Here is a 26230-nt window from a genome sequence, read left to right on the forward strand (position 1 = left end):
TTTTCATTGCATAATACTGCCTTTTTTTTTTTTGTCTTTTTGAATAAATTAAATACATTTGAAAATTAAATTAAATATGAATAATCTTGCAATCTTTTCCAAATAACTTAATGTTTTAGTTTTAAGAACTTAATTTTTTTTCATTGCATAATACTGCCTTTTTTTTTTTTTTTTTTTTTTTTTTGTCTTTTTGAATAAATTAAATACATTTGAAAATTAAATTAAATATAAATAAACTTGAATAGATTTGGTCGAAAAATGGCCATATACAAGATGAGAAAACGTACATACAATAGCTGAAAGAGAGAACTGGAGCACCCAAAAATACATTTGGGAGTGAACGAAGTAATGATACAACAGGAAATGACTTGACTCTTATTTCTGTTGTTAAAAGAAAGTGGCTTCATAAACCACAACGCTGTTTGCTTGAAGCTCTTGCAGCAGGTGGAGGTGGAAGAAAGGAGGGGGAGACGAGGAGGGGGTCCTTGTCTACAAATGTGCCCATTATGGATGGCTCTCCTGGGCTGCCGTGGCACCAATGCACCCGGTCTGCTGCCTGGAGGGGCCCGGCGCGCTCTCCACACAGCCGAGTAATCATTTTTATCCTCGCCATTTCCCAAATAGAAATGGACACGTATGATAAAAGTGTCAGGGCCAGTGTGGGCGACAGGACCTTCTAACTGCATTACATGTCACATCCTCACGTCCCTCTCTGTTTTGCTTTGCCTGCGAACGGCCGTGTTATTGCTCGCAGGAACTTGGCGGTAATATACAGTGCGAGACAAGCAGCTCTTTATGGCCTCAGATTATTTGGTTTGAATGAAAGTGCTGATTTATGTCTGTTTAAGTGAAAAGCTCTGTAAATTCCCTCAGCTGCGTTTCCTGTTCTGGTCCTTCAGGAGCGACTGAGCGGAATGGTAGTGACAACTGAGGCTGGTGTGGAAATGTGTCAGTTGTGGTATATTTAATATACCTGACAGAAACGTGAAAAATAAACCAACCTCAAAAACTAAGCCTTTACCTCCTCTAACGTAACACAAATCAAACGCAAACCCAAACTTACTCATACTTACATATACTACCCAGTGAGCACGCAAATCATCGCATCATCTGGAAAGTATCATGCTTTTTTCTTTTTTTTAAAGCCATATTTGTGTACAAACGTCTGATAAACATCTAAAACCGCAGACAACATCTGCTGAATGTCGTTCTAACATCCGACAGGGAACATTTTGGATAATCCAGATGAAAACGGACACATAGGCTTATATTATAGTAACTAACACTAAAACCATTAAAATATAAATAAATAAATAAAAATAAAATAATAACTAAAAATAACATTTTAAAAATCTTAAACTTATTTTATTTCAGCTAGTTGCCAAAGCAACATATCTCATAACTAAAATAACTAAAAATGAAAAAAAAATGAATAAAAACCATATGGACAAATAAAAAAAATTACTAAAACTTTAACTAAAATCAAAATGAAATACTAAAAATAAAAAAAATGAAAATATAAATATACAAACTAATTCAAATGTTATTGAAAACTTAATATCAACTTGATGTAATAAAATATCTAAACTAAAACTTAAAAATCAAAAAAACTATAACTTAAAAAAAAACTAAAAAAAATGACAAACACACAACAAAATTACTAAAACTTGAACTAAAATTAAAATAAAATCATAAAAAAAAAAAAAAAAAAATTCAAAATATTAATAAAAAAACATTATAGTATCAAACTTGATGTACTAAAAAAACTAAATAAAAACTTAAATAAAAAATCAATAACTATATAGACTTATTTTTTTTTTAAGACTAAAAAAGACAAAACAATAAAATTACCTAAACTGACTAAAACTAAAACTAAAAAATGAATGAAAATCAACATGATGTCTCTGCGACGTAGATGCTATATAGTGATTCTGATTGGTTCGGTGTGTGTATGTGTAGTTGTGTGTCTGCTCTTGGAGTCAGAGGAGCAGGGTCATATTGTCCCTGGTGTGGCCTTGGCTCTGCACGCTGACACTGCATTGTCCAGCACGGCCAGCTGAGCGTCTCACACAAATGACCTCATTCATCCTCGGCCTCTCACACCATTACACCCCATGGCCTAATATCAACAGCACATACATGCACTAACACCTGATCAATACCGCACGGGCCAAGCAGCGGCCTCCATCGCCAGTCTGGGCTGAAGGTGCCGCTCTTTAGATTTGTTGTGTTAGCTGAGTAAATGGTCTCTTCAAGTTGACAGCGTCTTGTCTTTGTTTATTTACAAAAGTGGGTTAGCTAGAGTGTCCGTGTTCAGTAGGGGTTTGTTTGTACTCTGGGTTTGCTCGCCGCGGGCGTTGATGGATTGTAGCATTTTTTTTTTTTTTTTTTTTTTTTGTGGTTATGCTTTATGGGAGCGAGTCTTGAAGTCTGTTTACAAAACCATAAAATGAACGTGTAAATATTTGTTTATGTTGTAATGTGCACAAGAATTGGAAGCAACTGTAGCGTTGCAAATGTATGACCTTAGTCAATTATGTTAGTGTGTATATATGCATTCAAACATGTATTTTGTTTGTGGGATTGATTTGAACCACATACAGTAAATAAACTGGGTGGTTTTTTTCCCCTCACTATAATGTTCATTTATTTGTCAACTACCCAAATGTAAAATAAATACCTAAATATCTTTAAATGGTTTGGCCATCAAGCATACCTGGTTGTGTGTGTGTGTGTGTGTGTGTGTGTGTGAGAGAGAGAGAGAGAGAGAGAGAGAGAGAGAGAAAGAGAGAGGCTAAGAGAGGCTTAGCTGGTTGCCAGGCTTCCACAGTGCAATAATAAACTCAGTAATCTCCTCATTTAGGATTCAGCATCTCACAGTATCTTAATGAAGCCTGTAATGAAGCTCACAGAAACTCTCAGAACCCCCAAATCACCCACTAGTTAAACCGTCCAAAATACCCAGACCAACCACAGCATACACACACTCGTCTTAGTCCTGCATTTATGATGATTTTTCACCCCCTGAATAATAGTATGTTAATTTCAACTCGTTTTTATTCAGGTTTTATGGCTGATTTTAGTGGCAGTTTTTATTTTTTATGTCTAGCTTGTGTGTCATGCCAGTACAGGTGCACATGCTCATGTGTTGAATGACGACTTATTTGGATCCACTGAAAGATCTTTTACTTTGAAGGGTGTATCGATAGACACTTTACTTTCCCATAGTTCCTTATCAAAAAGGTAAAATAAAATGGCAGAGAACTGTGATCCGGGCGGCTTTAGACACAAAGAACGTTGCTCCTCATGGTTAACATCACTAGCACTATGAAAGTAGAATTCGGGATGTGTCCCAATAACAAAGACAGAAGTAGTGTCCCGCTCCCGCTTTCAAATGCTTTCAAATTCAAAAACTTCCGTGTGCTTTCAAACGCTCCCGTGCGTTGATCATTGTAGCCAATTATAGACATCAGAGCCAATCAGAGGTGTTTATGAATCCATTCAACAGCGCCCACATTTTTCAAATTTCAGTACCGACTTGGTATCGAAGTCAGTACATTTGACAACACTAGACAGAAGACCGCAGCCTTCTGCATTTTCTTCTTCTTTAAGGCACCATTACAAATACATGTTAAGATTAAATCGTTTGATTAAAATCTTTCACAAAAAGAACTTTTTCTGCTTCATTATTCTCCTATATGAATGGAATTCATTATGCAAACACACAGAGAGAGAGAGGCAAGCATGATGAGGAAGTTTGTAATCAATCTTAATGGCTCTTTACTGCTCTGAGGTTCATTATGAATATCAGGCAAACACAATGAGCTATCTTTCACCCTCATATCGATTGCTATGCAAATTTACATACATTTCAAGCAGCCTTGCCTCTGCGGAGAGCAGAACCGGGTTGTATAATAAAACAGTTTGTTAACAACAAAATATAACGGCACTTGTGAGAACACTTTCTGCTCATTATTACGCCGTACCCGTGATATCGGACCAACAGACGAGCGCGCTCAGACACGTGTACACACGTCTTTCTGTTTAGCATCGCCTCAGCGTGGAGAGGTGCCATCACGCTGTTGAGTGTGTGTCAGTCGGTGAGTGTCCCTGTCATGTATGGCTGTGAGTACACACACCGTGTGTGCAGTGTGCTGTGAAAATTCGAGAAGGCAGCACTGCAAAACAGAGGAAAAACAAATTCGTACCTACGGGCCTTTTCAGCACTCTCTCAATACCCCCAGCACCCTGATCCATCTCACTTTAACTCAAGCATAGCGATGGGCCGGAGTGGACGACGTATTTTTACTCTAATACAGTCTGGAGTTATTTTCGCCTGTTGTGACAGATAGTGGTATTTGCTGCCAGACAGAGGCTTGATTGCAGAGCTCACAACCCGTGTGATAGTACGTCAGTGATTAACGCCTATATGAAATTCAATCATTCGTCAATAATTAATTCACTCTTTCATCATTCACAGCTCATGAGGGCAACAGACAGGCACAAGCGAGGCAGTATATGTCTTTACATTATCTATGCTTTTTCAAAAGCACCAAGAACGTGTTGCTGCGACCTGTGACAGTGTAGTATCCATTGCATTCCTTTACAAAAATATAATGTAAATAGTTTTTGCAAGGGTTTTAGTAAGTGATCATGTGCCTAAAGTGATAGTTCAGCCAAAAATGCAAAAATTTACTTGTCATCATGTCGTTCCAAACATCTATGGCTTTTACACTTCTTCAAAACATAAGACGTCAATAGGGTCCAATGTTGTGTTGTTGGTCCAATGTAAATACTTTAATTGCATGAACAAATATAGTATTTTGTATTCCACTGAAGAAAGAAAGCACTACCTCTTGTATGATACATTGATTTAAGAATATAAAAAGCCATTGTGGTGTCACTTTTACCTTGTCATGTCACTGACCAATCTCTTCTTTTTGTTTATCAGGTCTAAGTATCCGCGGGGCTCAGGAGGAGGACCCACCCGATCCACAGCTGATGCGTCTTGACAACATGCTTCTGGCAGAGGGCGTGTCAGGACCGGAGAAGGGCGGAGGATCGGCAGCGGCGGCAGCAGCAGCAGCAGCAGCCGGCAGTCCCACTGACAACTCCATTGAACACTCTGACTACAGGGCCAAACTCTCCCAGATCAGACAGATCTACCACACCGAGCTGGAGAAATATGAGCAGGTGAATGACAGTATACACTACATTCCAGTAAGGCATTATATCAGCTTGCAACAAATATTTTTTTTACTGAAGGTCTTGTATGACTTCTTCTCCATAAGTTGGCCCAAACAGGCCCAAAATAAAATAAATAAATGAAGCCATTTAAGTTTGAGCTTCCGTAAGAGCTTTGTTCTCGTGCGTCAAGCAGTTTTGGTTGAGCTTCTATTTATGTTCGCTGATCAATGTTTATATGTGAGTAAAAGTCTAAATTCAATCTGTTTATTATATAAAGTTATCGAGTCTCTTCAGAAAATTTGGACTAAACCACTCAATTCATATGAATTAGTTTTACAATCTCTTTCTGAACTTTTTGAAGCTTCAAAATGGTAGTTGCGTAGCTGTCTATGGAGGGACAGAAAGCTCTCAGATTTCATAAAAAAAAAATCTTCATTTGTGTTCCGAAGGTGAACGAAAGTTTTATGGGTTTGTAACGACATGAGGGTGAGTAATTAATGACAGTATTTTATTTTTTGGGTAATCTAACCCTTTAAATTTACTTATCTTCAAATAATACATTTTCTTTTTTTTCTAATGTGTGATTGAGGCTAGTTTGGGCTAAATTATATATATATACAGTATATACAGAGATACTGTGTGTGTGTGTATATATATATATATATATATATATATATATACAGTATCTCACAGAAGTGAGTACACCCCTCACATTTTTGCAAGTATTTTATTATATCTTTTCATGTGACAACACTAAAGAAATTATACTTTGCTACAATGTAAAGTAGTGAGTGTACAGCTTGTACAGTGTAAATTTGCTGTCCCCTCAAAATAACTCAACACACAGCCATTAATGTCTAAACCGCTGGCTATAAAAGTGAGTACACCCCTAAGTGAAAATGTCCAAATTGGGCCCAATTAGCCATTTTCTCTCCCCGGTGTCATGTTACACGCTAGGTCTCAGGTGTGAATGGGGAGCAGGTGTGTTAAATTTGGTGTTATCGCTCTCACTCTCTCATACTGGTCACTGGAAGTTCAACATGGCACCTTATGGCAAAGAACTCTCTGAGGATCTGAAAAAAAGAATTGTTGCTCTACATAAAGATGGCGTAGGCTATAAGAAGATTGCCAAGACCCTGAAACTGAGCTGCAGTACGGTGGCTAAGACCATACAGCGGTTTAACAGGACAGGTTCCACTCAGAACAGGCCTCGCCATGGTTGACCAAAGAAGTTGAGTGCTCAGCGTCATATCCAGAGGTTGTGTTTGGGAAATAGACGTATGAGTGCTGCCAGCATTGCTGCAGAGGTTGAAGGGGTGGGGGGTCAGCCTGTCAGTGCTCAGACCATACGCCGCACACTGCATCAAATTGGTCTGCATGGCTGTCGTCCCAGAAGGAAGCCTCTTCTAAAGATGATGCACAAGAAAACGCCCGCAAACAGTTTGCTGAAGACAAGCAGACTAAGGACATGGATTACTGGAACCATGTCCTGTGGTCTGATGAGACCAAGATAAACTTATTTGGTTCAGATGGTGTCAAGCGTGTGTGGCGGCAACCAGGTGAGGAGTACAAAGACAAGTGTGTCTTGCCTACAGTCAAGCATGGCGGTGGGAGTGTCATGGTCTGGGGCTGCATGAGTGCTGCCGGCACTGAGGAGCTACAGTTCATTGAGGGAATCATGAATGCCAACATGTACTGTGACATCCTGAAGCCGCAGGGCAGTATTCTAACATGATAACGACCCCAAACACACCTCCAAGACGACCACTGCCTTGCTAAAGAAGCTGAGGGTAAAGGTGATGGACTGGCCAAGCATGTCTCCAGACCTAAACCCTATTGAGCATCTGTGGGGCATCCTCAAACGGAAGGTGGAGGAGCGCAAGGTCTCTAACTTCCACCAGCTCCGTGATGTCGTCATGGAGGAGTGGAAGAGGACTCCAGTGGCAATCTGTGAAGCTCTGGTGAACTCCATGCCCAAGAGGGTTAAGGCAGTGCTGGAAAATAATGGTGGCCACACAAAATATTGACACTTTGGGCCCAATTTGGACATTTTCACTTAGGTTTAGACATTAATGGCTGTGTGTTGAGTTATTTTGAGGAGACAGCAAATTTACACTGTTATACAAGCTGTACATTCACTACTTGGTAACACTTTAGTATAGGGAACACATATAAACTATTAACTATGACTTTTCCCTCAATAAATTCCTAATTTACTGTTTATTAACAGTTAGTAAGGTAGTTGTTAAGTTTAGGTATTGGGTAGGATTATGAATGTAGAATAAGCTCATGCAGAATAAGGCATTAATATGTGCTTAATAAGTACTAATAAATAGCCAATATTTTAGTTATATGCATGCTAATAAGCAACTAGTTACAAGACCCTAAAATAAAGTGTTACCCACTACTTTACATTGAAGCAAAGTGTCATTTCTTCAGTGTTGTCACATGAAAAGATATAATATTTACAAAAATGTGAGGGGTGTACTCACTTCTGTGAGATACTGTATTTGACATTAAAGTTTTTATTCATAGAATGTTCACTATTCATACTCTAACCGATGACGATACCATATATCATAACATACCAACAGATTGTATGAGTTGATTGTGACAGCAAGACTCGGGTTGATTTTAATGACTAAAACAAATAAGATAACAAATATGTAGCATTTCATTTACATATAACTAAACCTTTTTCAGCCTTGTAAGCACTGAAAATGCATATCTAGTGGTTACAAAGCCCAACCGGATTGTATAGTACAGAGCCAAGAATAATACAAAGGAAATTTTTATCTGCATTCACACATTTGCATTGATCCTATGAGTGTGAATAATCCCAGCTTGCTGTTCTGTCTGAATAGATGGTTTTTCACTGAAGCTTAATGACAGGTTTAAAGGGAGACCTGGAGGCCTTCATCTGAACTGAAGGTGTCAGAGGTCTAAACCTGAGCAAGCATTTTGCATTTTACAGTCCTGTCTATCTTGATTACGACTGAGAGCAGATGTGATTTATGGTGGTATTCAGGCATTAGGACATCTTCAACTTACCTGACCCCTGAACAGTGGTAGTCTAGACATCCTCTTATAAATATTGAGCAGACGCTTTTAGTTACAGTGTGGAGAGCAGCCTCTGATTGCATAGTGCATTTGAGAGTGTCGCTATGCAGGACTGGCTGCTTCATTGAGGTCATGTATTGATTCTTTAATGGAGCTGACATTAATTTTTGATTCAGCGCTTTAGTTATTTTCCTCATAATCAAGGACAAGTTGAACGAGGGGCTTGCGATCTTTTATTTATTTATTTATTTTTTGAGATACGATATAGTTAAAATGCTGAATGTTTTAAGGAGATGCCTAGAAGAATTGAAGTAATAGCTGTATAAATAGTCTTTTGCCCTTGGGTCAATGACATGATGCTCACTTTTTTAATGATTGAAATAATGATTGAGATGTGTACACTCATGTATTCATGTAAGAATATTTATGTATCTTATTGCTTTTTACTTGATGGTTACAGCCCATGACATTTTTAGTCATTAAATACGAACTTTTGTTTCAAACCATATGAAATCAACATGAATACACTGAGTATATTTCTAAAAACTTGTGTTTTAAACTAGATTTTACTAGGTTTTTTCCTTTTCTTTATCATGGTCACTCTTATTTTTCATTGATCCCTCTACTGTTGTGTGTTTCATAGAAAACAATAAAGAATGGTTGAGAGAACACTTTTATTTGTAAATAACAATCCTCTTAATATGATATGGAAGTTGTTTAGCTGATGGCTTAGCCAGCCAATGAGCTCAATTAGTCTGATTAACTTGCAAGCATTTAAAAAGGGAGCATGCGAATAAGGTGGCTCAACCCTTTCACCCAGAGTAAATGCATCTTTCTTAAGGGTGTTCCCCATTTTAATAATCTAAATGTAAATACTTAACAAATTTTTACTCCGAGTAATGAGCTAAAGTGTGCACTACCTAAATTAGTTATTCTAATTAATCATGTATGAACCACTGCTTTAACGAAAAGCTGTTTAAATTCTACGGGCGCTGGGCAGGTGCCAAATTGCAAATCGGCATTTGCATTCATAGATGACTTCACCTATTAAGCCGTTCAAGTCCTCAGCAGCACTACAAACAGTATGGATGGTGTTTTTCCCGTGCTTTCAAGAGCAGCAGCTTTGAACTTGCTTCAAAAATTGCTGATTGCTGCTCCAGAGAGCTTCAAACGAATGCAGTTGAACTGATGTGCTTCTTCTGCCGAATAACGTCAAAGAGCATTTCTGTCACTGTGCTGAGAGTATATAATGATTTTAAAAAGCGGGTCAATCTCTAGGATGTTTTTTGGATTTTAGCTGAGGACGTGATGACGGAATGGTATATTCAAAAATTATTTATTACATGTAGCTGCTGAGTCTCAGTAGCGGGTCCTAAAGACTTCAGAGTAATTTAGATTTGCGTAATGAATTTTACACCTACATCCTTATTCAGAATAAAAGCTGTGTGCTCAGATCAAAATTTTCTTTCTCCACAGGCATGTAATGAGTTCACTACCCACGTCATGAACCTGTTGAGGGAGCAGTCTCGCACACGACCCATCTCGCCAAAAGAGATCGAGCGCATGGTCAGCATCATCCATCGCAAATTCAGCTCCATCCAAATGCAGCTTAAACAGAGCACCTGTGAGGCCGTCATGATCTTGAGGTCCCGCTTCCTCGATGCCAGGTTAGTATCCTTATGTTTGATTTGTCTACATAACTTATAATATATGTAATTACAAATGATTTTCAGTTGTATTTGAAAGAATCCATCTTCTGCTATATGTAAGAAAGCGATGATTAGAGAATATGATTTCAAGTTAACCATCAAATATGATGGCCCCAAATGTATTTAGGGTGTGGTCACATTTATTGTTGTTTAGTGAAATTTTAGAGGTGAATCCAGTCATATTAAAGGGTTGGTTCACCCAAAAATGAAAATAATGTCATTTAATACAGAACACAAATGAAATTAAGTTTTTGAAACAGTTCATGTGAGTTCAGTCGTTCAAAACGAGAACAAAAAGTTGTTCAAAATGAGGACTGAAGAGTCATAATTCCACTAAAAGGAACTTTAGATCAGTTGTTTTACAGTAATGGCTTAGAAAAGTGAAGTTGGCTCTGAAAAAATCTACCTTGTTTGATATTTTATTTACATATTGAAATTAAGACATTTTTAAGTACAACTTAAGTGTTCAAATACTTTTAGGTGACATTGTTACTTGAAGTAGGAACAGTTTTTAGCTCAGTTTTGAGTTCATTTGACCCTTTTAATCTGTGCAGGGTTCAGGCACCTGTTATCAGTCGAGCACAATAACACATTCAACATTATTCAACCATTAGCGGTTAAGATGTGGTGTTGCCAAGACAAGAGTTTTAAAGCCTAGAGGCCATCCACTAAACACAGTCATACTAAGCACCTGAAAGCAGTTAAGAGTTTTATAGAGTGGAAATGAAGTCATTTGCGTTTGGTGGGTAGGAGGTCATCGGCAGGTGGTCTAGATTACTGTAATCACAAACAGTTGGTAGAGGAGATCTGGAGAGGCGTAGAGGGGAGGGAAATGATGCAGTGAACACGAGAAAAGAACGGATGAGGTCTCGAGGAGAACGCTCAAGTGAAGCGGAAGCACAATCATTTGGCCGGCCACTCGTGTGAAAGGCATTAAACAAGGCGAGAGAAAGAAGCCAACGCTTAACTGTGTCGGGGTGGGTCGCAGTGAGTGGCAGTAAGTGCAACTCCATCAGGCCCTGCCCCAGTACTTGAAGAACAGTGTTCAGCTGGCCATGGCCTGATTTCCCTAATGTCCCAAGATACAGCTCTGACTGGGAATGCTTGAGCACCTCTAAACGCCCCCATCAGAGTGAAAGAAAGCACAAGAGAGGGTGAAAGAGAGAGTGAAAGCTCGCCGCTTTAAACACTGAACATTTCACGCTTCGCTTAGAGCTCAACCGATAACGTAACAACTCTCCATTTGTGTGTCTACATATGTATTCCGATAATAGCCTTCCCGACTTCATTTCCTGCCAGCAGCTTCATTATGAGTTTGGCCATCACACATGGTTTTATTTGAGTTTCTCTAATTGCCTTCCTCCTCTTGTTTCCCCCCCACTTGTCCGACGCCAGACGGAAACGGCGGAACTTCAGCAAGCAGGCGACCGAGATCCTGAACGAGTATTTTTACTCGCATCTTAGTAACCCTTACCCCAGTGAAGAGGCCAAAGAGGAGCTGGCTAAGAAGTGCAGCATAACAGTATCCCAGGTGAGACCACACCACCCATCCATGTAGCACATGCCCCATTTTTGTTGGATAGTCTGGAAAGAATGACTAACAACAGATCAAAGCCTGAAGACTTAAAGTCCCAATGTCCAGGGTTTATTTAGGTAAATCCAATGCCATCCCTGTTAAAAAAGCATTTTAAAACAGTCTAAGTTATTTTGCAGGTCTTTCCTGATCTTAGTTGGTTTAAGATGGTCCTTGAGCCTGGCTAAGCTGGTCTTCAGCTGGTCTAGCACAAGGATCTTTAACCCTGCTCTTGGAGACCTGCAAAGTTTAGTTCCAACCTGCTCCAACACATATACCTTAAATTTTCAATTGATTCTGAAGACCTTGATTAGATGGTTCAGGTGTGTTTGATTTTAGGGGAGGTCACACTACACTTTTTGTTCTATTGACTTCTGTTTATTCATAACCGAATGAAGGAGACAGGAATTGCAAGCTCATACGAATTTTACTGCTTTCCAGAGTTCAAGTTTGGTGAATTCTGCTCTGTGAATTTGTATCACGTGAAGACATGTGACCAATAGAAGAATGAACTTTTAGCTCAATTTAAAGAGCGTAAACTTTAAATCTGCAGGATTGAAGAGTTGCAGTAAAGTGGAGTATACATTTTGGATGTATTATATGTTGAATTGTGTTTTTAAAAAAGTGCTACAGAGTGTGACATCAAATTACGACCGCTGCAGAAATTTTGCTCAAAGTCTAGTGTGTCTGCAGCTTAAGGTTGGAGCTAAACTTGGCAGGAAAGTGGGTCTCCAGGAGCAGGGTTGAAGACCCCTGGTCTAGTTGGTCTCTTACCCTGGCTAAGGTGGTGCTCAGCTGCTTTGCATGGTTGGCCAGTTGGTCTCCTAACCTGACCAGCTGAAAAGTGCCTAAGACCCCTATAAAATCAGCCAAAAGACCAGCTTTACAGGCTTTGAGACATCAAACCATCTTAGGCTAGCAGGGTAGTACCATAATCTAGGCCTAACAGCGGCTAATTGGCAAGGCTAGGTCAAATGAGGCAAACAAAGGCCCTGTCTCAAATGGTGCACTTAATGTGGACTCATGGTCTCTTGACCTTTGCTCGTATGGTGTCCAGTTTGTCATTTTAGGTTTCCAAACCTACCCAGGCACCCCCTTTGCAGCCGCTATGCATCCTTCAATATTACCCAGCAGCCCATGCGGCAAAGTATGGACTCGGAGGAGGATCGCGAGGGCTAAGGGTGCCATTTGGGACAGGGCCAAGATTGATCACACCACACTCTTCAGCGTACTGTCTCTCATTGTCCTCTTCTTTCCTCTCGTCACTGTCTAGCATGCATACCTGTTTGCTCTAACACATCAGTCTGATACTTCCACTGAGCTGAGTCTCAAGCAGGGCCTGAAGACACAACGTGTACCCTGTTGTGGATGGATGCCACAATTTGTGGTGATCTGTGTCAGTCATTGTGTTTTAGAGTAAATGTGTGCGCACATGTGAGTGTATGTGTGTCGGAGAGAAAGAAGAGGGACAAACTTTTAGTTGCACAGTGTGATTCATAATCGCAAAGCAATTAAGAGTATAGTGTTTTCCCACTCTAATAACTAAATTCAGAATCCACCTGAAGGCAAGAGTACCCACCCACACCCATCTCCCCACAGACAAAACTCTTTTCCTTTTTTCAAATTGTCACAGAGGTGGTCAAGGAAAATGTGTACTGTTAAACTATTGGTCTTAGAGCATATTTGCATACTCTGTGATGTAATAAATGTTTTTTTCTCTGTGGGGAGGGGCTTATGGAGGGTTGTTCAGAGTCAGATCCTGTAAAAGCCATTCTTTTTTGCCTTCAGGGGGTGGGAACCACCATCACAGTGGCACAGGTATGTCATGACTTCTCCTGCTCCACTTTTTTGTGCCATTTGTTTTTCTTTATTGTTGATTTTTCCTTTATTCTGTCACCCCTTTATGTGTGTTCACTTTTACCTTAGAACATGTTAAGATGTACTCAGCACTCTGTTCCCCAAAAGTCTACCTTTTCTGCACTTAGTGACAACAAATCTGCACACTGAAGTAAGTGTCGAATGGGACTGTATTTGGAGTGCTCAGTAATCAAACTAAATATCAGACAGTATTTATGTAATATACATATATACACCCCCTTCACTCTTCCCTAGAGAATTTCACTCGATTGTCAAACTTCTAAAAGTATGTGTCCCTTTTGATTGTGTTATGTCTTGTCATTGTATATTTTGACATGCCTGTGATAGACATTTACCCCACATCGTATTTAATAAGTGTGTTCTGCATATGTTCAGAAACTTAACTTTTTTTAATTTGGAAATATCTCTTATTAAATGAATAATATGCTGGAGGATTTTGTTTTTCAAATGTATAATTGGTTGCTACTGTATAGTACCAATGGGTTAAAGTTTATTTATTTTTTTAATAAAAAGAAATAGGTAAAAATATTGCAGTGTATTTAAAAAAACAAAAACAAAAAACAATTATTATTTACATTTCTAAGGTAGTATTTTTTTATTTTATTTTATTTTTTTCCAAATTCTACAACATTTAGATCCCAGAGGCTGCCTGCTTTGCCTTTTTCCCTGTATCTAAGACATGTGCTGATTAGAAGTGATGTGTGATGTTAATGGTATTGTTGATTAAATTTAGTCGCCTTTATCAGGCACCAGGCACAGAATCAACCTCATTATCTGGGCACGATCTGTGTGCATGTGTGATGCTCTGCTTTCTAAATGAGCACCATGGCATACTGGGTCACATGATACTTTTTTTTGAAAGAGTTTTCATAACAACTATGATTTTAGGCATCGAGTCTAGAGGGGATAACGTGCACCCTGCAAATGAGCGGGCACAAAGTGTGGTGCCCATCACCCAATTAAGTGCGGTTCTTACGCTTCGATCTTCCTGCGGTTCAAACGAGCGACACTTATCAATATTTCAGCTCATTATACATGTAGCAGAGCTCTGCCTCAGGTTAATGTGTTAACTATTAATGCAGACCGCTTCATTATTGATAATATCAGCAGCCCTGGCCACTGCAACCACCCATGACAGGGAGTTCGCATGAGTGTGTGTGTGTGTGTGTGTGTGTGTGTGTGTGTGTGTGTGTGTGTGTGTGTGTGTGATGAAGCCACAAGTCTGAGTCTCCATTTAAGTTCCACTCTCAGCAAGAGAAGCAGTATAAATCGGGAGGTATTGAGACCTGGGTAAGATCATCCATCCCATTTCAGTGACACTAGTGGTGTATTGACCCAAGCTTGGGGAGGGAGTAGTGGTGAATTATTTACTACACCCACACAGGCTTTCCTCTTCATTGGTTTAAAGCAAATAAACCAGGTATTGGGTTCCAGGCATAGAAGTCTACTGCATCTCTAGTCTAGGGTGTTCTTGCATAAATATGAAAACCAAATATGCAGCGAGCTTTAAAAATATTAGTATTTAAATATTTTTGTCAAGTGAAAGACATTTTTTTTTTAAATTTATGAAACCAGTGTGAATACAAAGATTACATTTGAGAATTCTTGTACTAGATTTTTAAAAGAATTCTTATTTTCACCCTCTCAGACATCCTTATTTGTTATTGACTCATATTGTTCTCAATTGATTCTGAAGGCAAAAGATACAGCAAAAGAGGGAACAACCATTTAAATGAGTTATGTGTTGTTTTGTTAAAATATGAAACATTAGGGTTAGGAACAGCTAAGTTTAAGGAGACTCTGTGTGCCTTTTTTCCATGGCCTTAAACTGCTTCATAAGCAGGTTAAGTAAAAAGGATGACGGCTAGTGCTTTCATTGCTTCCAATTAAACCTTGCTTGTTAGTTTAACCTCTAGGTAAACCCATCAAACAATTGATGTTAAGGCAAAAGCCTGCCAACGGTGGTGGCTTCAGCCGAATGGTCATTAATTTTAATTGCCTAGATATTAAAGATTTAGAAGCGCAGAGGCATGGTGGGGGTAGAAATGATCTGATGTCATGTAAATTCAGCGGCTGTAGCGTAGTGTGGCTCGGGCTGCTGGAGATATTAAAATGGAAGCAGAGAGGTGGAAATTAAATAAAGCATCATTAAGGGGCTGAGGCTCTCTGGTCCTCCAGTCCAGCCAGAGCTGGAATACGGCAGGAGAGATCGCCACGGCGACAGGCCACCGTAATTTATAGGGCTATTAAGAAACAACCCTTAATCTCTTTATTATTCCACAATTATGCAGTGCTAGCATTTGCACATCTACCACCCCCCATGTGACCCAGATCATATTGTTTTCTGGCTGCTGTTTTTAGTAAAATTAGCATTATTGTAATTATTAATGTATTAGGTTGAGGCAGTGCGGCTGCTTTTAGGTGTACTACGTGAGTTGTGGTTATTATTATGTCTATTATTTGTCTTCAGGCAAGAGCACAAAAGTGGTTTTATGCAAAAGAAAAGAACATTAGTGTTATTAAGATGCATAAAAGCCTTGCCTTTGAAATCAAGGCAGCCGAATGTATCCAACTTACCTTTAAAGGAAGGTAGTGAAAGTAAAAACAAAAGAAAGTGTTATGTTAAAACTATTATTGAGAATGTGTTTATTTATTAAATGGGGTCAGGGAGAAGAACAAACACTTTTTAACAAGATCTCAGCTAGCCTTACAAGGAAAGTTTGGCATTAGCTACCTGATCCCATAAGCACAACACTGATCCTAATTTTGCCACAAGACGAGCAGCCCCATGTGTGTTGGTTTTGTCTAGAGACAAACAGAGAGCATGTCACGCCTCCATCCGCAATAACGCACAAGCCCTGTCTGATAATCGCTTAATTAGTCTGCATGCCCAGCGGATATTACTGTGGGAGGCTGGGGACTGTGGACTTGATGGACCCAAACATGACATCTTGAAACAATCACTCTGCTCAGTGCACAGTGCCTCGTCTGCATTGACGTCTGACGCCCCCTCCTCTTTTTTTCCCTTCTTTTCTTTTCTTTCCATCTTTCCCTCAGGTATCCAACTGGTTCGGCAACAAAAGGATCCGCTACAAAAAAAACATCGGCAAGTTCCAAGAGGAGGCCAACCTGTACGCCGCTAAGACAGCCGTGACTGCCGCGCACGCAGCAGCTGCCGCCGTCCAGAACAGTCAGACCAACTCACCCACCACACCCAACTCCGGTAAGCTTGCATCGATCCCGGACGAGCCCCCAAAAACCAACCAGCTGCCCCCTATCTCAGCTTGGTCCCTTCTGAACCTCTGCTCCCTCTGGCACGCTGGTTGGTTGCTGTGACAGTGAGAGGTCCCAGCCTGGGGGATGAGCCTCACTCTCCTGCCTCTGAAACTATACATGCTGAACGAGACGAGCAAAGTCAAGCAGAACTGTGTGAGCGGGTTGCACATGCTGAATATGTTTGAAGTATTGAGGGGTGGGAGGGTGGTGGTGTTGGTGGGTGTAGAAGAGATAATCCTCACTCACTGTCCTCCCTTCTTATCCATAAATGTGACAGTGTTGCCCCTGCTGTGAATTGATGGAAATCTCTTGCTCGGAGCATGTTACGCTCTTAAAGAAATGTACAGTATGGAATAATAATGAATATTTGATTAGCAGAATGATGCAGTTCCTATCTTAAACTGATGCTCTTCAGACATAATAAGCAGAAGATTTGACTGTAATATGGACATACCTTAGACTCTGAGGAGTTGTGGGTAAGCAATTTTTAAGGGGTCCCCTTTTTCTTGCACCCAGGATTCCAGATGAAAGATGAAGAATTTCAGCTGGACTCTGCAGAGAACAAAAACACTCTATTAACCAACATGTTCACTGGTACTGGCCTTTTCCATAAGCTTCTTATTGTCCTTCTTGTCATTGGCATATAATCCCCCTTATGAACTAGTCCACTAGAGTAGGAGTAGGTGTGAACCCCTGTGGAAAACTTAGACTTCCAGTTCCATATACCATCTTTGTCCTTTTTGTGATTTTCCCCCTCTTTGTTTTTGGCATTTTTGGTGACCCCCACGTGCCCTTGTAGAGATGTATTGCAACCTAGCTACCATCCCCATCCCTATCCTTTCATTTCTTCCTTGTTTCTTTTGCTCTCCTTTTGTTGCTTGCTTTCTGAGCATCACTACCTAGCGTGACGTGTGGTGGGCGTATGTCCTCGTACACATTGTGTGTATGTGTGAGTCTGTGATAGCTTCTCTTTCTCTTTCTCATCCTCTCGTTATTCAGCTCCTTACATCTTTCCTTTCTAGGTTCGTCAGGTTCTTTTAACCTCCCAAACTCGGGGGACATGTTCATGAGCATGCAGAATCTGAATGGGGATTCTTACCAAGGGGCACAAGTCGGAGCCAATGTGCAGTCACAGGTAGGCGCTACGCACAGGAACTGGGGCTGTGAACCAGAGCAGACCTGTCAGCTAGCCTACCATCCACATTAAAAACTCAACCCCCTCCCCCTCAACATATAGACAATGATAGAGATTTGATCGACCCCCTTAACAATTAGTCTCATTATAGTCATTGAAGATTAATAAGTAGTCTGGACATGGATGGATCCTTAACATTTCCAGTCTAGACCCCCAACCAAATTACCATATCACAGCCCATAAGAGGTCCTTCTGAATAGACACTCATTATTTACAGCAGTATGCTAGTATATTGATCCTGGAACAGACCCCATATTGTAGTTGATGTTGTGAATGCATTTGGCTCTGACTTGAGCTCTTGGGTTGGTATTGGTTGTATGGTACTGTTCTTTCCTCCAAACCTCTATATCATTTTCTGTCCCCTGTTCATCATTATTATCCCATTTTTCCATGTTCACATAAGCTCATTTCATTTTCATGTTAAAAGACATCATTTGAAGGAGAGAGAAAAAGAGAAGTTAATGTGTATTGAACATTTATCAGATTCTCGATATCTGCTCATGCTCTGTTAATGTGTTGTCACACACCATATTCTCCTCCAACTGTTGTCAAATGCGAATACTATTGTTTTGTAACAAATTCCAAATCAAAGTGATTGCATTTCTTCTTTCTGTTATTATGTTTCAAGCCTGGAAATAGAGTAATCATTGCCAGACAACAATAGAGAGGGGAAACGCATATGTTGTCCTAAATGTTGCATTAAACCACATATGTATCCCTGACTTCATTTATCTGCATATTCCATTTAGTATGATTCATTTAGTAAACCACAAAGTCATCAAATTTTCATTTAAACACCATTGCCTTTGTCTGTTGTCACCATACATCAATATGTTGATGTTTGCATGTGTTCCTGAAACTCAGAATGTTGACAAGCTCGACTTCCTGTTGTGTCCTCTGCAGGTGGATACCCTGCGCCATGTTATCAGTCAGACGGCAGGATACAATGATGCCCTGGGGGGGAATCCCATGTATAGTCCACATGGCTTGAATGTAAGTACAATCTCAGTCAGCCATGAAGTGCAATTGAATCAAGCAATAGTAAACTTGTTACACTCATTATAGAGATAATCTATAACTCAAGGTTGTTTTGTGTGTGTGTCACATGATGCTTCAGAAATCATTCTAATATCCTGATTTGTTGCTCAAGAAACCTTTCTTATTATTACCAATGTTGAACACAGTTACTCATGTCGTTCTACATCCGTAAGACCTTCGTTCATCTTCAGAACACAAATTAAGATATTTTTGATAAAATCCGATGGCTCAGTGAGGCCTCCATTTGCCAGCAAGATAATTAACACTTTCAGATGCCCAGAAAGTTACTAAAGACATATTTAAAACAGTTCATGTGAGTACAGTGGTTCAACTTTAATATTATAAAGCGACGAGAATACTTTTTATTTATTTATATATATATATATATATATATATTAAAGGGTTAGTTCCCCCAAAAATAAAAATTGTCATTTGTTAATCACCCTCATGTCATTCTACACCCGTAAGACCTTCGTTAAGAGTTTTTTTTTTAATAGAAAGTTCAAAAGAACAACATTTACATTGAATTCTTATGTATTAATATATATATATATATATATATATATATATATATATATATATATATATTTAACTTGACTTTTGTTAAGAATTTACTATAGTATTTTTGTTGTTGTTGTTGTTGTTATTTTTTTAATGCATAATTTTGTGCCATGGATTGGGAGACATAAACAACAACATTTTTAGCTTGGCATTTACTAAGAAATGCTGTTGTTAAACTCTGTAATGTGCAGTACATATCGTTATTATAACATAATTCAGAAGGATCTGAGTCAGACAGCAAGAAACCACCATAAATCCAAACTCCACTACAAACAGAGTGATGATTCAGAGGATGACAGGAGTATCTATCCCATAATATGCATAAAGCGGAAAATATGGCAATTTTTTAAAGCAGGAATAAATGCTTTGCTCAGTAAAAGCTCAAACGGCTCAAGTATTTGGGAGTGGTGTGAGGAAAATGAGATTCAGAAATATATTAAGTCAGTTTGTTGCCTGTGTAAACAGTTCCTATTACAGTAACCTATAACGTGGTAAGATGAAAAGGCTTTTACTAGCACGTCTTGCCTCTGTTTGCCTGTTTTGCAATGCTTCAAAGAATTTGCAATATCCTTATCAACATGATGAAATATGAAAGTATGATTGCCTGCAGCCGTCTGCAGGCATGAATTTTATCTTCCTTGATGAGGTTTGATATGATGCTTTTTTTCCCCCACCATGCACTGCGTAATCTGAAACCATCAGAGTAAAGACTCATTTATTTGATGAGAGAGAGAGAGAAGAGTGAGAGAAATACAGACATATATCTTCCTTGAGCTAAACACAGGTTTAGATGTTATATCTGTTACCTTGCTTGTTGGGGCACTGTTCATAAAAATATAAACTTAGATGTGTTACACTTAAACATAAAACAAAAAAAACAAAAAAAAAAAAAAAAAAAACTGTGCTGATTCAGTGGCTGCTAAGCTTATAAAAACTAAACTAAAACTAAAAACTAAAGACTTGTAAGCTTATAGTTTATGAAAGACAATTGAGCATTTTCTGACTTTGTAATATTATCAAATGAGCCAGTAAAATGTGACTTAAAGATTATTATATATTCCTGATACAAAACAGCTTATTTATCGGTCCAAATGGTCCTCGTACATTATCAAAAAAGACAAACGAGCTTTCCAAAAGCAAAACAAATCACTTTCTATTGAGAAACAGATGCAATCAGATGGGGGAATAATTTTCAGTGAGGTAATTAATAGAGCATAGCTGTCATATGTGTATTTTCTGATGGCTGTTAGAGCTCCATTTGCATGAATTAACTCTAGCAAAGCACACAACGATAAATGTCATAAGTCAAAACATATGCCTGATTTTTCACAGCAGCGAGGCCCAAACGTGGCAGTGTATCTGTGGCTAATGCTGAGACGGCTGTGTGTCAGTGTCTGTGTGTGTGTTTGGAGGCCTCTGTGGCCTGTAGCTGTGCAGATGAAGTGTCAGCCTCTCGCAGGCTCAAACGCCACACTTTCACACTCTCTCACTCTGGTCCACTGCTCAAGTCACTCTATCATTACAACAAGTGTGTGTGTGTGTGTGTGTGTGTCAGGCTGAATGCGAGTGATCCATGTCATCAGGGTACAGCAGACTTCCTCATAACGGTCGCGTTTCAGCATCAGTCCAGACATTGTGGCTGGAGGAGACCAGCACAATCTATTTATTGACCTGTTCCAGGAACTCTAAATCAGCGAATTCCTAATTCCGCCACTGAACAGTCCCCGTACACACACACATGCACAGGCACACACATCTCCCCACGATTTTTATAGAAACACAGACAGATTGTTTTGATAACCAAACACCTCATTAGCAAACTAGCATACGGCAGTACTTCTCAACAGTTTTGCTTCAGGATCCAGATTTTACATGAAGTGACAATTCCATCAAACGATCATTGTATAAAAGTTAACCAAAAATGTCATTAAATTAAACAACAATATTATTATTTACTATAAGACAATGATTCATCATGTTCATTAATGTTATTATAAATTTGTTATATTAAGCCAATGATTCACCATGATTATTATTTTTATATATTTTATTTATTATATTAAGCCAATGATTCACCATGTTTATTATTATTTATTTTTTTATATTATATTAAGCCAATCATTTACCATGATTATTTTTAGAATTTATTATATATATTTACTCTAATATATTAAGCCAATGATTCACCATGTTCATTATTATTTCATATTTTTATATTATATTAAGCCATTCATTTACCATGATTATTTTTATAATTTATTTACTCTAATATATTAAGCCAATGATTCACCATGTTCATTATTATTTCATATTTTTTATATGATATTAAGCCAATAATTTACCATGATTGTTTTTATAATTTATTATAATTTATTATATTAAGCCAGTGATTCACCATGTTTATTATTATTTCATATTTTCTATATTAAGTCAATAATTTACCATGATTATTTTAATAATTTATTATATTTATTTACTCTAATATATTAAACCAATGATTTACCATGTTCATTATTATTTCATATTTTTATATTATATTAAGCCAATCATTTACCATGATTATTTTTATCATTCATTATAATTTATTATATTAAGCCATTGATTCACCATGTTCATTATTTCATATTTTTTATATTATATTAAGCCAATAATTTACCATGATTATTTTTATCATTCATTATAATTTATTATATTAAGCCATTGATTCACCATGTTCATTATTTCATATTTTTTATGTTATATTATATTAAGCCAATATTTTACCATGATTATTTTTATAATTTATTATATTTATTATATTAAGCCAATGATTCACTGTGTTTTTTAATATAATTTATTTACTATTAAGCCAATTAATCACCATGTTTATTTTATTTTACAATATTTTATGTTTTACTTAAGCCAGTTTTTACCATGTTTATCCTTATTGCAAGTGAAGCTGTATTTAATGTCGTCTCACATTTTCTTTACCTTGTTCTGTTTCATTGCCAACAACATTTTAAAATATTCACCAAAACTCATGAAAAAAAAATCACAGTATTTTTTTCCTGTGGCCTACGACCCTTTCGGAACCTGACTGCTACAGATTTTCGGGTCGCTACCTACCAGTTGGGACCTACGGCTAATTTTAACCATCTGTTGTGGTGATATGGAGAAAGAGAGGTACAATTAGGTAGTGGGATTTAAGTGTTATTTTGGAGGGAAAATATCAAGCAAAGGCTAGTCTCCGATGAGAGCCAGGCGACTGAGTCAGGAGCACTCGGGCGAGCAGGGTGGAGGAAAGGCCTGCACCGTCACTTCCACTCAGCATCCTTCGAGCTTCCCCCCTCCCTGCCCCGGCCTCCCTCCCCTTGACTGACATCAAAATATGGAGCGACAAGCTGTCGGCCCACCGCTGAAATCTGATTAGACATTGATTTCAGCAATCGTTCCCATTGGCCACAACGTTTATGCGAATTTGTTTTCTGAGAGCGAGGGAAGCAGGGACCGAGAGCGGGAGAAGCCGATGTGGGTTTAACGTGGCAAGATGGCCGTTGGCATGTCAGACAGTAGATCAGAGGAGACACTCTCTCTTATTAATTTCTTAATACATTAGTATGCATATGTATGCATGCTTCGCACGCACACACCAGGATTAGGACACACACACTTTACTGCAAGCGTACAAACAAACACACCCGCACTTCCCGCCACACATGCTTCTGTAAATGTATGAATACTGGAAATTTATATTATTTTACATAACAAATTGCACAAGATTTATGTGATGTCTCATAGTACATATAAACACACACACACACACACATACATACATATATATATATATATATGTATGTGTGTGTGTGTATATATGTATATTACATATATATATATATGTAATATATATATATATATATAAAACGGTTAGTTCCTGTCCTTGATTCTGATTGGTCAATAGCTGTGTTTTATTCACACAGCTATAACCACTTCACCCAACGGTTCTGTGTATCACTACACAACACCCTTAGCAACCACTCTTAGCAATGTAAACTGTATGTAAACTGTATTATGTAAAAGGGTGTTGTGAGAAAGAGATCGATTGAGCGAGTTTATTACCTGCATTCAGATTTAGCATTTTCCTTCAGGTCAGTCCTATGTTCATATTAAAAAATCTGTTTAAATGTCTGATGTATTATCTTGTCCTTTTAACAGTTAAGGGGTTTTCCCATGTCTGACAGTCGCAACAATCCAGTCTTTTCAATGTAAAAGTCTTAGCTACTGACTGACACACTTATGAAGACAGTCTTTGCCGCCATCTAATGGCGTAATAATGTAACTTCTGTTGCTGTACACGGTCCGGGACTATTTTTTTTCGATGGAAGGAAGGCTTTTAGTAGGAGTTTACTTAATGAAAGTTGCATTAATACATATTTTTGACTTTAATATTTGTATTGTGTGGTAACCGTTTTATAAAAGCAATAAGGTACTCGAGGCATTACTTATTGGAAAAAGTAACTTTTGTTGTAAATTAAAAGTAATGCGTTAATTTACTCGTTACTTAAAAAAGTAATCTAATTATGTAACTCGAGTTACATGTAATGCGTTGCCCCCAACACTGTTAATAACATTTTTTTCTGTCTTTTGTTTTTAGGGTAATGGGGGATGGCAGGATGCTACGACTCCATCCTCTGTGATCTCCCCTACAGAAGGCCCTGGTAGTGTGCACTCTGATACCTCGAACTGATCTCCTCTTTGACACGGCCCCTTCTCAAGCTGTGGATAACCAATCACAGAACTACAAAACCACAGACTGACCAATCAGAGACACAGAATAAACTCTCACAGCTAATCCAGAAACATCCTCATGGAATCATCCACAGTACTTTTCCACAGTGTTTTGGAAGCTGGACATTTCTTAGCTGTAACATCAGTCCACTGCAGTTTTTACTAACAATCTCTCCTCCAATCATATTAAACCTTTATCATTTGAAGTGTACAAGCTCAAACAGTTTTTTTTTTTTCTTTTTGAGTTTATTACTGATCATAACCCCTCTCCATTGTTCTAACCGACTGTCGGCAAAGCTTTAGTGCAGGAATACAACTGATACTTACAAAAGTATATTCATATGATGCTAACCGATGCATTTAACAGGGCTAAATGCTATAGAAGGCAGCTTGGGGAATTCATTGCTGATTTTTAAAATTTTTTTCATTAATGTCACACCTAGCAATGACCTAAACAAGACCACCTATGAAAGGCAATCCACTCCATTTTGGGGGGTGATTTTTAAATGCCTGTCTTTTTTTAAAAACACAAAACGTAATCAATATTCAGTCCACTACAATTATTAAAGAAAGTGTAGAAGACGTAAAAAGGAAATATGGGTCATCCTGTTGGATGCTTTTCTGGCAATTTTCCATTCAAAAACCTTCTTGTATATGACATAGCCTGAGAGTATTTATACATCTCACAAATAAATACTCAGCTTTATTACCTCATTGAAACTCATAGAAAACCAATAGATTTAAAACATTTCTTTAGCTTATAGTGCTCTCACTGACTACCTCTCAACAAAATCACCACCACCGTTTTTGTCTATTACTTCTGTCATTCTTTTTTGTCTTTTTTTAAATACATTTACTTTTGTTAGTTTGGATTGGTTCCATCTTGTAAGAAATTTGCTCTCTCTGTCTCTCGCTCTTTATGTAATCTAATGTATATTTTAACCTTCTAAGAAAACTAAGTTGCTTTGTTGCAACTTTAAAAGAAAAAAAGAAAAAAAGAACCATAATATTAATAATATGAATAACACGGAGAGTATGGAGAGTACAGTGGCTGTTGGAGGGGAATTTTGTGCTGGATCTCGGGGGAAGGAACAGGGAGGGGGAAATACGATCATAAAATTAACACCAAACAGTAAAACTGTTGTAAATACTGAAGAACATTTTGAATGTTGCTCATCTTGTTACTAATTCATGCAAAAAAGTAATAAAAAATTAATAAATAAAAACCCATGATTAAAAAAAAAGAAAACCTGTAATGCATAGAGGTTTCAGTATTCAGAATTGTACATTTCAAACCCTGTGTGACAGGGTTCCGACTTTCTTTCTCTTTTTTTGTATCGTATGTGATTCTGAAACTGATAAAAAAGTCATACAAAATTTATTTGTGGCAGTGGTTCTAATGTATTAAAGATGTTTCGTGTTTCTTTCTAACCAGACTACACCCTGGACTGAAAAGTCTTCCTTGTGGTAGTTATGTGTAATTTCAAACATGAATAAACTGTTTTCCTTTCATGACAGTTTTGATATTGCCTTCTTTGTTTTTGCACTTGATGTGATGATGCTAATAATAACAATAATATGCTGTAAACAGATTTAAATAAATTGAGTAATACATTGATCAGTATTACGCACAAACATGTTAATATTTTTTTATATGAAAACAACTGTACTTCTGTTATATGCATACACATGTGTATCCATGCACATATCAAAACCAGAGTCTTGTTCATTTGCATGAATACCTCTTCATGCCAATTTCAACAAAGTAAGAGATTTATTCTCCTCCAACGCGCATGTATCAAATCAAGCACACACGCCGAACTAAACACAACACCCCATTTTGCTAACGCGTAAGTGCTTGTGTCACATTACTTAGACAATCATACGCCAATATCTTAAATGCATTAGTACATGTCTATGCAAACCACACATGCGCATGACAGAGCTTCTAAGAAGAATTGACAGTCCCCTCATAGAAAGCATGGTTCC

General features: G+C 38.1%; 1 protein-coding gene across 10 annotated transcripts in view; it reads left to right on the top strand.

Moving 5' to 3' along the window:
- The window catches only part of pbx3b (pre-B-cell leukemia homeobox 3b), a 96846-nt gene extending 71093 nt beyond the window's left edge, over positions 1 to 25753 (top strand). For 3 of the 10 annotated variants that reach the window (XM_051902582.1, XM_051902583.1, XM_051902587.1), the window contains 9 exons: positions 4952 to 5193; positions 9724 to 9914; positions 11352 to 11487; positions 13318 to 13347; positions 16465 to 16630; positions 17200 to 17277; positions 17706 to 17818; positions 18782 to 18871; positions 24108 to 25753. In XM_051902582.1, the coding sequence (XP_051758542.1) occupies positions 4952 to 5193; positions 9724 to 9914; positions 11352 to 11487; positions 13318 to 13347; positions 16465 to 16630; positions 17200 to 17277; positions 17706 to 17818; positions 18782 to 18871; positions 24108 to 24200 (1139 nt within the window). In that variant the 3' untranslated portion in view covers positions 24201 to 25753. The remainder of the gene's footprint in view (positions 1 to 4951; positions 5194 to 9723; positions 9915 to 11351; positions 11488 to 13317; positions 13348 to 16464; positions 16631 to 17199; positions 17278 to 17705; positions 17819 to 18781; positions 18872 to 24107) is intronic. The other 7 variants (XM_051902584.1, XM_051902586.1, XM_051902588.1 and 4 more) reach the window with 5 other exon arrangements.
- The last annotated feature ends 477 nt before the right edge of the window (positions 25754 to 26230 follow it).

Source organism: Ctenopharyngodon idella, chromosome 8 (assembly GCF_019924925.1).
Source record: "Ctenopharyngodon idella isolate HZGC_01 chromosome 8, HZGC01, whole genome shotgun sequence".
Classification (NCBI taxonomy): Eukaryota; Metazoa; Chordata; class Actinopteri; order Cypriniformes; family Xenocyprididae; genus Ctenopharyngodon; species Ctenopharyngodon idella.